Source organism: Podarcis bocagei, assembly GCF_964188305.1.
Source record: "Podarcis bocagei genome assembly, chromosome: 15".
Classification (NCBI taxonomy): domain Eukaryota; kingdom Metazoa; phylum Chordata; class Lepidosauria; order Squamata; family Lacertidae; genus Podarcis; species Podarcis bocagei.
The window spans coordinates 14,159,823-14,172,644 of NC_138141.1; the positions used below are offsets into that span (position 1 = coordinate 14,159,823).

General features: G+C 44.9%; 2 protein-coding genes across 2 annotated transcripts; both read left to right on the plus strand.

The window, feature by feature from the left end:
- Nucleotides 1-1,414: 1,414 nt before the first annotated feature.
- On the plus strand, nt 1,415-5,993 carry LOC308574440 (prostate and testis expressed protein 14-like). Its single transcript, XM_081172263.1, has 3 exons — nt 1,415-1,598; nt 2,551-2,670; nt 5,793-5,993. Exons 1-3 carry the CDS (start codon nt 1,547-1,549, stop codon nt 5,927-5,929), a joined length of 309 nt encoding a protein of 102 aa, XP_081028389.1. The 5' UTR covers nt 1,415-1,546; the 3' UTR covers nt 5,930-5,993.
- Nucleotides 5,994-8,281: 2,288 nt separating this feature from the next.
- LOC308574242 (short neurotoxin SNTX11-like) lies at nt 8,282-10,577 on the plus strand. The gene is made up of 3 exons (XM_081171899.1): nt 8,282-8,375; nt 9,113-9,235; nt 10,286-10,577. The coding sequence occupies exons 1-3, from the start codon at nt 8,324-8,326 to the stop codon at nt 10,423-10,425; spliced, it is 315 nt and encodes a 104-aa protein (XP_081028025.1). The 5' UTR covers nt 8,282-8,323; the 3' UTR covers nt 10,426-10,577.
- The last annotated feature ends 2,245 nt before the right edge of the window (nt 10,578-12,822 follow it).

Here is a 12,822-nt window from a genome sequence, read left to right on the forward strand (position 1 = left end):
TCAGGAAGTTCTTCCTAATGTTTAGGTGGAATCTTCTTTCTTGTAGTTTGGATCCATTGCTCCGTGTCCGCTTCTCTGGAGCAGCAGAAAACAACCTTTCTCCCTCCTCTATGTGACATCCTTTTATATATTTGAACATGGCTATCATATCACCCCTTAACCTCCTCTTCTCCAAAAACTGGGACTTGAAGCTGACCATCAACAGTTAGCACCTAGAAAGAAAACCAAGCAGACACAAAGACCACCTGGTCAGTTTTCACCACTGTGGTGAGATTGATTGGACTGATGCTTTTAAACATTTATAGAGCAGCTTTCGTACAAGATAACAAGATGACTTACAAGATAAGACCAACGCAGTAAAATACTAAAGGGAAAAAAAGATAACCAAATACCACAGATACCCAGAAGTTCCAGTAGAGCTGGAGATCTTTTTTATTTTATCTCCATATGGGATAGCTGTACATTCCTGCATCGCAGGGAGTTGGATTAGATTATTATCAGGGTCCCTTCCATGAAATTGCAGTAACTATCACTAAAACTGCATTGTGATACAGAGAGAGGGAGGAGAGAGAGTTTCCTTTTTGCTTTTGCACTATTTTTGGACTATTTATTTATATACTGCTTGACTGAAAGAAAGAAAAACCCTCAAAGTAATTTACAAAAACATATTCCCATTAGTTAGGGTTGCCATAGTTCTAGAAGTAAGATTCACAAAAGTTGTTGAGCTTGAGCTTTTTTTGTGGGAGGGAGAATGAAACTCAAAACTCAAAGACGCTACATTACCCCAGCTACCAAAAGCAATGAGAAGACTTGATGGGAGTTGTAGGCCAACGCATCTGGAGGGTACTTGGTTTAGTGGATCTATGATTTGCTGCCCTTCTACGTTCCCTAACACAAATGGCATCTCTGACTGCTTCCCCTACACACACAGCTTAACAAGTGCATATACATAACATTAACAAAGCATTGCAAAAGCAATCTTGACATGATTGTACTTGTGATTCCTTTTGAGCATGTCCTGTACTGATGCACTCATTTAATCAGGTACATCTCTTGCAGTTAAGATAAACAGCAGAAAAGGGGAAAGTGGAGAGGAGCCACCATCCATGAAATTCAAGCACAAAGCTCATGTTGAGATTTTTATATTTGCATGTTCTTCTCCAACCTGAGGATTAGTATGGGGAGTAGGGTACATTTTCTTAGCATGGCTCCAGGTAAGTAGGGCCCTGAGGGCAAAGGAAAGGCTCCTGCACCCCAGAGGAAGCATGCACAGCCAACCCCCTCCTGCTCTGACCCTGCTACTCCTTACGAATTTGAGCAATTGGATCGGCAAAAAACTTCACAAATGTCCGTGAGCCTCTAGATGTTCTACACCCTCACTGCCAACTTGCTTCTAATATACTCACCAGGACCCAGGTGTAATGTTAGAATCACCCACACTGTTCTTACCATCACCCAGTGTAGGAAGCTTGCAATTTTTCTCCTTCTCTCCTTTTATTTAACTTGGCTTCTCTTCCTCCTTTGGCTTGAAAGAAGGAAACTAAGGATGAACAAAGTTCTGTTAATAGGCTTCCTAGCCCTTCTCTACCTTGATTCAGGTAAGTCTAGGGCTCTCTTTTTTCAACTGGAACTCACCAGAACTCAGTTCCGGCACCTCTCAGGTGGGCACCATTGCCATTCTAAGAGAATGGGGGAGGTGTTCATGGTGAGCTTGGGCACCTCTGCTTCTAGAAAAATAGCACTGGGTAAGTCCCACAGTCAAGAAGAACAAAACATAATAGAGTGGAACTACAAAGCAGATTCTCTACCACTTGGCTACAGCCCTTCCTTCAAAAGGAAGAGGGCCTTCTTGGTAGTGGCATTGGCCTTCAAGCACCATCTTTGGGATACCATCTTTGTGGCTCCCCAGGCTTTTAAAATAGCATGCTTTACAGTCTGGGTCTCACAGTTTTAATTAAGTTTTTTTTACACTGTGTTTTAATTGTGTTTTGATTTTGAAAATAACTTTCTTAAAGTTCCCTATTGTTATATACTGAATTGTAAAGAGTTTGTTCTGGCAGTTGTTTGGCACTTGCTTGCTCTATTGGCTTTGTGAACTGCCAAAGGAAGTCTTATAACGGGGAAACTATATGAGCAGTAAATAAAAAAAAATGAGACCTTAGGTAACAATATGAATGGAGCAAGAGGTTCTAATAATAGTAGTAGCAGTAGTAGTAGTAATTTATTTATACCCCACCCATCTGGCTGGGCTTCCCCAGCCACTCTGGGTGTCTTCCAACAAAATATTAAAATATTAAAATACAGTAATGCATCAAACATTAAGAGCTTCCCTAAACAGGGCTGCCTTCAGATGGGCACCACTCCACTTCTCAAATGTGTCCTTCATCCCTATCCCAACCACTGAGGTTGCCTTTTCATGGTTTCATCCACCACTGCATGTCTTGCTATTCAAAGAGGGTTTAGCTATTTACCATTCACTTCCTGGGAGCCACTCTCTAACCAGTCATTTGCTTAACATTTTCTTCTCCTCTTTTCATTCTCCCTGCCAAGCTGAAGCCCTCTGGTGCCTCTACTGTCCGAATGTTGAGTATGATAATAGTTGTTCGACCATCCAAGAAATTTGCGATGCAGGGAATGACAGATACTGCTTCACACGAATGACTATTCAACGTGAGTCCAGTAGGAACAGTTTAATGTTTGAGAGTGGCAGAGGGATGATTTGTTCCTTTGTTTGTTTAGACTAAATTCCGCTTTCCAGGCTCAAGAGGCTATCGAAGAGGCTAAGAGCCCCCCCTAACATCCTTTTCACAGTGCATTCATGGTGATTTGTGCTTATGAAGCTCTTGTAACCTCCTGCTCTTAATGTTTTATGCTGCAAATGTTCTGCGGGCTTTTATGTCTCACTTTTGCTGCAATGTAGCCCCTCCAAACTGCAGTAATGTGGGAGCCCTGGGGAAGTCACACAGAACAACTAATGAAACAGTATGATGTGTAAATTGTCCAGTATATAAGGTTGCCACCCATCGCTTAAAATATGGAGTTGTCCCCTTTTTTCAAAGTAAATTGCTGCGTCCCATATTGTTTTAATATGAGAGGCATTTTTCCCCCTGCATTGGAAGTTATCATCCCCTCCCTTCCATCTCCCTCTCCCTTCACTGGCCCTTTAAGGTACAGTGCTACCTCGGGTTAAGAACTTAATTCTTTCTGGAGGTCTGTTCTTAACCTGAAAATGTTCTTAACCTGAAGCACCACTTTAGCTAATGGGGCCTCCTGCTGCCGCTGTGCCACCGCTGCACGATTTCTGTTCTCATCCTGAAGCAAAGTTCTTAACCTGAGGTACTATTTCTGGGTTAGCGGAGTCTGTAACCTGAAGCGTATGTAAGCCGAGGTACCACTGTACGTCATTCCCCACCACCACCATTTTTGTCCCACTGCGGAGCCGTGGGCAGGCATAGCTTGCGCGGGCAAATGGTGGGTCGGGGGGGAGGGGAGAAAGAGTTTGTGCTGGCAGAAGTGAGAGAGTGAGAGCAAGAGCTGCTGGCATGTCAGGTGCGGCAGCAAGAAAGGGCGGCTGGCGAAAGAGCAAGATCTGAAAATCGAGAAATCACAGACACAGCATCCAGAGCTTAGTGGAGCAGCTAAAAGGTGAGGGCCCTTGCCCCCCCCCAAACTCCTTTCTTGTGCAGTAAACGGTGGTGCTGACTTGGCTCAAATTCTTTCTCCCTGATTGCTTCGTATGTAGAAGGCCCCCACCCTCCAATTATGATACAGTGGTACCTCAAAAGTAGAGCAGAATCCATTCTGGAAATCCATTCGACTTCCAAAACATTCGGGAACCAAACATGGGTGGAGGAAGGGGGCGTTGGGGGCAGTCCGCCCCGGGTGTAATCACTGAGAGGGGTGACATTCGGTGTGCTGCCTGCCCACGACTCCCAAGCCTACCCCGAGCCGCTGGGGGAAGGGGCGGAGCTGCGCCGCCTTGCCAGCACCCTTCCCCCCTTCCCCCTTTGTTCTGACAGCTTGGGGGAGGCTTGGGAGTGGTGGGCAGGTGGTGCGCCTACTCCCAGGGTTCTTCTGGGGGGGGGGCCTTCCTGCAGCTGTCAAAAGGAAGAGGGAAGGGAGGAAGGCTGCTGGCAAAGCAGCACGGCTCCGTCCCCACCCACCCAGGAAGCAGCCTTCCATAGGCAGCTTGCGCCCTGGGATGCTCGCCCTGCCCCCATGGTCCCGTCCTCGGGTGCACAGCATGTGCACAGCTCCGGGTGCCGGAGGAGCTAGCTCTACCTCTGGAACCAAGGCAAAGCTTCTGAGTGGCTGCAGGAAGCTCCTGCAGCCAATCGGAAGCCACGGAAGTGGCGTTGGACATTCAGGTTCCAAAGAATATTCGCAAACCGGAACATTCACTTCTGGGTTTGCGGCATTCAGGAACCAAAACGTTTGACTTGCAATATGTTCATCAACCAAGGTAAGGTTGTACTTCTTGCAACTCCTCACCATTTAAGTGTAACTCAGAAGAGCACATCTCCCTCCTTTTTTCTTTGCTGCAAGCTGCACTTAACATGGTTCACACAACATGCAGCCTTCTTCTGACTTCCCCACTGGTGAGGAGAAGGTGATCAGGCATTCCTGCACCCATCTCCCTGCCACCTCCCTCTCCCTTCTAACTTCCAGTAAGCAACAGTGCCAGAACCATCAAAGGTCAAGTGTGTGATGGTGCCTTGCCACACTGTCTTCTCCTGTTCGTCCATCTCTCTTGGTGGAAGCTACAGTAGGTGCTGTCACACACTTGACACGCACGTGTAATAAATACTAGGCAAGCAACCATATTCCGGCCACCACCAGAGCTATTTTAAATTATTTTTTTTTGAAACTGGGCCACCTATTAGAGCAGACTTGGGGAATCTTTCTCAGCCTATTTGGGAAAACTTCTGGGGGCCATGCGCCAGTGGTGGGTGGAGCAACGCACATACATTTCCCTTTGCACATCAGACTTCTTTCTACATCTATGATCAAACGTTTTTCTCTCTCTATTCTCCATCCAGGCAAGAAGCAATTATTATCAGGCTTCAATGATACATTTACAGTGAGGTGAAAACATTCACTCAAGGAGAATGCAAAGCAAGGGCAGAGGGAGGTGTGGCCTGAAGAAAGAGGGTGTGGCTACAAAGGGATTGTGGCCTGTGCAGGGTCCCAAGGGCCAGAGAGAGGGAGAGAGTTTAGGAGGGCTACATTTGGCCCCTGAGCCTGAGGTTACCCACCTCTGTATTGGAGACTACAAGGCCACTGAAATATCTGATGGGTGACAAACAGATGCTTTTTGGGAGGCAGGAGAACTTAATGAAGTAGGAAAATCAGCTGTGTGGGAACTACAGGATGAAATGGTAATGTTCAACCCTCTTGATGTGAGTTGGGTGTGTGGATAATATGCTTGGCACCATCTGGTGCTTTTTCTCAATATTATTTCAGGGATGGAGCAGACATACATGGCACATCAGCTTCTAAATTGCTAGTAGGGATGGGGAGAGGGGGGCTGGATCTACACTTACCTTTTAAACGTTATTAGAACAATATTAGAAATATCATTCTAAAATGTCAAAATAGAAATGGTCTCTTCTGCTTCCTCCCTGCTGTCTCCCTGGTTCCTAGTTGCTCTGCAGACATCGTTAAAGAGCAGAATGTCATATGGCTATATAGTTGTCAGAACCATTCCTTAACTCATTCTTAGCGTTAAAAACCATGAGTGTAGATCTGCCCAGGGTCCATGATGAATTTTTCTCTGTCACATCACTCCACAGATGGCAAAGTTACAAGTGTGGACCGAGGCTGCAACAGCGACTGTCATACCTTCAAGATCATGAAAAACAACTATGAAGAACATATGTTGTGCTGTGGATACGAATTGTGCAACGATCTGGATCTCTGGAACGTATGATGAAGAGCTGTTGTGATGTGTGGAAGACTTTTGCAATTTTCATAACCTTTGGACAAATAAATAAATAAATAAATAAATGTGCGCATTCCTAGCTATTGAGGGTGAGTCTGTGAAATCGAGAGGTTTCTAAAGTTTCTGGCTTTTGACTACTTGCATGAAATACGTTGCTGTGAGTAGTGAACCGACAATGTTCTTGTCTCTTCTAGTAAAGCCATAAAGTCATGGGACGAGTGGATGTGCATATGAGCCCATCATCTCAGGACCCATCTCAACTCATGTGGAAAAATAAAAGACAAATATAGGGACACTTTCCTGGAAGAATATTTACATACTGCATTGGAATGTCCCCCATCTCTCTATGTACCCTCCTACATTCATATAGTCATCTAGAGATCTTTTCTTGGAACCTGTCACAGCCCCTTAGAATCAGATGGGCTAATAAAAGGTCTACCATGAGTGGATATTTCTGGCCTGTTCACCACCACCAACCACACAGCACAAGCCGTTCCACTGGCTTTAACAGAATGCTTTCATCAAGCCTAAATTCAGGTCTAGCAAATGGCAGAGAAGGATTCGGCAGGTCTCTGTGCGTACCACAGTGGGCACTTCACTGACAACTCCTACTCTAGTAAATGTTATTGGGTATGATATGCATTTTCAAGCACCTTTTACTGAATTGTTAGATGAACATAAATCAATAGACCTGTCTCTTTGCTTTCAAATCCTTTTGAACATACCAGGGACTACCCGCCGCACCCCAGGTCTGGTCCTGGATCAATTTGGGGGATGGGGCAAATATTCAATTTGGGTTTGTGTTTTTTTAAAACACCCTAATTAAACTTATGGATGGGAGGGACAGAGGAAGGAGACATGAAAACAGGTGGTGAAATTCTGCTAGGTGCTCCCTTGCAAGCCACATCCCTGTGCACTAAACCCTACAACACACATTCCTCTGTCTTGAAAATATGAAAGCTGGAGACTTGGAGAAGGCAGCAGCAGGCTACGGTGGCAGCAGGCTGGCCCCTAGATATTTTGCACTAGGCCCCAGATCTCCTGTTGCATCCCGCACTTTCATAACTGGCAAGTGTCCCATTTTAAGCGAGACATCCCGGATCACAGAAGCCAATCCCCACTTCTGTTTGGATCCTGGAATGTCCTATTTTTTTGTCTGGCAATCTGGTGTGAGTCATCATGCCAGAGAGCCAGACCGAAAGACACTCACTTTGAAGCAAATCAGAAGGATTGTGCCAAAACACCTTCTGGTCTAGCGCTCTGGCGATTCTCAGCATTATCGTGCCAGAATGCCTACCTTCCAGCCACTGGAGCCAACTCCAGGGGGCTGTGGGTGCTTAGGCACCCACAATAATATCTTTGTGGGGCTGGGCCCCCCACAAAGTCAATGGACAAAGTTGAAGCCCTTCAATGTGGGCAGCCGCAATATTCGGTGCAAAATGGCACCTATGCTTCCAGCGCTCTGGGACGATCCTGCCGATGATTGCCAAAGCTTCATGCCCTTCCCAACACTCCAATTTTAGGTTGGAAGACATGCCCTTTTTAATGGCATGCTTTAAATTGTCCTTGGATTGTCCTGGGTCAGATCAGGGACTCCAAAAACACTGGATCAGGCCCTCAAATCAGATCATGGACTCCATGCACATCCTTAGTATCTATCAGTATAAATTTGTGATAAAATACAGATGGTTTTCCATGAGAATTTTTTTTAATAGTAACAATCCACAAATTTCTGAAGAAATGTGTACAACTGAATTAATACAGTGGTACCTCGGGTTACATATGCTTCAGGTTACATACGCTTCAGGTTACAGACTCCGCTAACCCAGAAATATTACCTCGGGTTAAGAATTTTGCTTCAGGAGGAGAACAGAAATCGTGTGCAGTGCAGTGGTGGCGCAGCGGCAGCGGGAGGCCCCATTAGCTAAAGTGGTGCTTCTGGTTAAGAACAGTTTCAGGTTAAGAACGGACCTCCAGAATGAATTAAGTTCTTAACCCGAGGTACCACTGTAACTGGAAGAATGAGAAATGAAGAGAATCCAAAATCCATATATATGACCATCCCTACTTGCAATGCACCTTGGACAAAGGCAGGGTTTTATGGACTGCCCCAGCAATGACACTTCACACAGTATTCTTTTGCATGTACATTGAAGATCTAAGGCACACACCTGAATCCCAAGCTGTTCTAAGTCCTCACTGCCAATAAGGTTCAAAGAATAAACTCATTGGCCCTCAGGCAGTAAATTAAATCCACCCAAAGTGTTCTTCTTCTGATCATGCAAGGTAGGAAGGTTGCGACTTCATAACACCTGTGCTTCTATTTGACTTTGAGTCCCCCTTTGCATCTCACCCCCCATTTCTTGGGAAAACGGACTAAAGATGAACAAGGTTCTTGCAGTAGGTTTTTTAGCCCTGGTCTACGTTGACATGGGTAAGTCCTAGAACATATGGTGGGCATTGTTAGTATGAAAGACATTGGAAATGCTTAGTTAAATTTTTGACCAACCAGTCCAAAGGGCAGTCTCAGAAAAGAAAGGTGTCAGTAGGAATGAATGAAATTAGCAGTGTTGTTAAATTAATGAGGAAGGATTGTTACTGAGATGGGATTTACATTAGGTGTCATTCACTATCAAGTATATGAAATAGATATGATTGAGCTTGCTCCTGACACCATCCATACAGCAAAAGGATTGCTTGAAATGTGAAGTTTGAGTGAATGGATGAAATTAGCTGTACAAAACAGTATTTCTAAAAGGCTGCTAATGTCAAACTTCCCCACAGAAGCTGGTCAATATGCACAATGACTCTGTGAATGGGGAGATATCGACACTGGCTACCCTTCCTAATCCTGGTTTTGGATGAGCGCACCAATCTTTCATGCAGTTGCCAAGAAAGTTGGAAGGGACAGATTATTCCCAAATGCTTCCCACTTCTTAGCAAGACGCCATTTTAGAGCGGTGTTCTTCATCCTAAAAACAGGCCTACACTCATTCCTCCATTCATACCACAAATCTCTAATGAATATGATTGTTATACTCATTACATAGGTCATTCACACCTCCATCCTTTGTTTCCACCACCCCCCCAAAAAAATGGTGGTGCCTGTTTGTCTTGGGACCAATCTCAATTTATCCATTGCTTAATATTCTTCCTTTCTATTCTTCTTAGCTGTTGGAAGTTTTGTGTGTCATTACTGTCGGAAGGTTAAAACCGATAACACATGTGTCCATGCTGCAAAAACTTGCAGGGCTGGGCAATATAAATTCTGCTATACTCAGCTGATTGCTAAAGGTGAGTACCCTGGTAGGATTGATTAGAGATGCTGTCTTTGCCTTTGTAGAGATGGAGGAATCTGTACCTTTTGATTCTCTCAGTTTTTCAGTTTTTCCAATCTTAACATAATGAAACATTAAGCATTTAAAAAAACTTCCCTATACAGGGCTCCCTTCAGATGTCTTCTAAAGGTTATATAGTTACTTATCTCCTTGGCTCAGAGGAGGTCACATAACTCCATACCCTCCAACATTTATCCAATGAAAATAGAGACATCCTAAAGAAAAGTGGGACGCGGGTGGTGCTGTGGGTTAAACCACAGAGCCTAGGATTTGCCGATCAGAAGGTCGGTGGTTCGAATCCCCGCGACAGGGTGAGCTCCCATTGCTCGTCCCTGCTCCTGCCAACCTAGCAGATCGAAAGCACATCAAAGTGCAAGTAGATAAATAGGTACTGCTCTGGCAGGAAGGTAAAGGGCATTTCCGTGCACTGCTCTGGTTCGCGAGAAGCGGCTTAGTGATGCCGGCCACATGACCCGGAAGCTGTATGCCAGTTCCCTCGGCCAATAAAGCGAGATGAGTGCCGCAACCCCAGAGTCAGCCACGACTGGACCTAATGGTCAGGAGTCCCTTTACCTTCAAAGAAAAGTGGGACATTCCCAGATAAAATCAGAAACCGGGATGGCTTCTGTAAATTCAAGACTGCCCTTGGAAAATAAGGGACTTGTAGATATAACCCAACATAAATAAAAACATTGGTTTAAATCAGGCATAGGCAAACTCAGCCCTCCAGATGTTTTGGGACTACAACTCCCATGATCCCTAGCTAACAGGACAAGTGGTCAGAGATGATGGGAATTGTAGTCCCAAAACATCTGGAGGGCCGAGTTTGCCTATTCCTGGTTTAAATCAAATATGCACAATAGGATTAGATGCCTGGGTTTGTTTTGCCTTTAACAAATGGTCCATAACAGGCACTGAAGACAATACAGTAAATGTTCACTCCTGTTAGTAACCATGCTGCAGCCATAGTAGATAACCATGATGCCTTTTTCTCTTTCTTTCCCAGGGCTTTCTGTTGTCAATGTGGACCGGGGCTGTACTATGAAGTGTGAAACCGTCAGGTATAGGAAAACAGGACTGGAAAAATATATGCTGTGCTGTAACACAGACCGTTGCAACCATCACAACATCTGGGTCAAGGAATAATAAAGGAATAAAGGAATAATAAAACTTTGTTGAAGATGGATTAGTCAGGTCAACTGGATGTCTACTACTGTCATGCAGGGAACCTCGTACCCACCCTGTGGCCTCAATCTGTGGCCCCCAGATTAGGGCAAGTTGCCCTGTGCTGCCCCAGAGTCCATCCTCCTTGGCCTCCAAAACAAGCAGAACTACAGGCTTTAAAAACTTGGCAAGTGCACAGCATTGTGCAGAATCAGATCCTGGAGGACCTGATCCTACGTGCTTCTGGCCAGTGCTGCTTCATGAACAGTTTCCATGCATGCAAGACAAACAAATTGCAAAGGAGCCATGGGCAGGAATATCCTACTTCCCTTATGTCCAGGCTTTGCATTCTGCCTGCTTTCGCTTCATACCTGATGTCCTCCACCTGCCACATCTCATCTGTGGCCAGTCCATTCTGTTTCATCTGTAGACCCAAAGCCCTCAGAATATGCCTTATTTGGCTTGTGCCTCTGCCAAATTCAGTGCAGAGCCCTAATGTCCACAGACTATGGCTTTCCTTTCCTTTTTTAAAAAAACCCGCTCTGTTTCCAACTTGCTGAAAGCAACAAACCTATTTTTGCTGCAGTTCCATATTCTCCAACATTCATCAGAGGAAAATAGGGACATTTCTCATTCCCCCACAACTGACCCTCCTTGACCCCCCCCCCATTTTTTGCCCTCCGCCCCCGCTGAGCATTTATTATCAGAAGAAGGGCACAAAGCACACATGCCCTCCACTGTCCTGAAAAAATCCCTTCATCTCAGTTTTATTTTATTTTATTATTTATTAGATTTCCAAAAAAAGGGGGGAACCACACACACCAATAAATAAATTTTAGAATGGGGCAAGATTAGATGTGGAATTAAATATTAAAGCATTTAAAAAAGAAAAGAAATACTCCATGCGCTCCACTCTGCTCCCTCTTTCGTCCCACCCTGGGTGGCGCTGCCTTCTGCCAGCCCCTCAGAGCCAGTGTATCACATAGGGCAGGATCTCAGTGGCCACAGCCTCTCCCCATCCATGCCCGCTCTCCAGCAGCTACTATGGGCTGTCCAAGGGAGGAGGTTGGCAGCGGCAGCCATGCAGAGGCAATGGTATGCTCCCTCGCAGCCAGAGCTGCCACTACGGCCATCGCTCAGGACAATCACTGACTCATTCTCCTCCTTGAGCTCAGCAGCAGCAGCGGCACTGGTGGAGGGAATAGGGACATTCCATGATCAAATCAGAAGCAAGGGTGGCTTTTGTAATTCTGGGACTGTCCCTGGAAAATCGGGACACTTGGAAGGTATGCAGTGCTAGTAATTATGCTGATATGGCACTGTGTCATAAATTACAATGGTGGAGACGTGTGCACAGGTTAGGCTCTCGAGAAGTCCATCTCAAAGAACAAGCAACCTTTTCAAGCCCATTTTTCTCTGGCTTGGTCAAAAATCTAAATTAAAGGAACATCCCTTCTGGTTAGGGCTGCAGGTCTGAGATTCCAGGGCCCAAACCTGGAAATTGCAAAAGAATGAAATATGGTTATTAGGCGGGTTGGCAATGGAATGGTTTACTGCCTATTGTTACAAACTGTTACGTTTATTTTTTTAGTTCTGATAGTTTTTGCGTGCCTTCATAAATTGCATTATAGTAAAAAAAAAAAAAAAAACCTGCAGGAGAAAAGGTAACTTTCATACAGAATATTACTATGCAGAGTATTACTATTTTTGCAAGTCGCATTGCCTCATTTGGGTGGGGATACTAATAAAAGTATTAATACTAATAATGCAAAAAATAATAATATTGTGGGTACTCAGATAAATAGGAACAACAACATTTTAAATTAGCTCTTATTAAAGTTTTTCTGTTTTGAAACAAACAGATAAACAGGGGAAACCATCCTATTAGAGAAGTTAACCAGCAAATTCAAACTACCACAGGGACAAGCAAAGGAGGGCAACTTCACCCTAGGGTGGCTCCTCTTTATCGCATACACAGCACAACAAAACAACAACAACATTTGAAACAGCTGAAGCAAAATGGGATGATACAGAAGATTTCTGTAGATCCCTAGCTGTGACCCTAATTTAGCCCAATGATGCGTTCCCATTCTGGGTGTTTGCAGAGTCAGAGGTTGATTCATAAGAATGCAAGAACATAAGATGAGCCCACTGGATCAGGCCAATGTTCTGCTTTCACAGTGGCTGACCAGCTGCCTGTGGGAAGATGGCAAGTAGGATCCAAACACATTAGTACCCTCCTTGCCTGTGGTTTCCAGCAACTGGTCTTCAGAGGCATCATGTCTCTGACACTCAAGGGATCACAATCATGTGGCAGGAAATTACTCATACCCACAAAGACTACACATGGCTAACATACCCGTCAAATGTCCCAGTTAA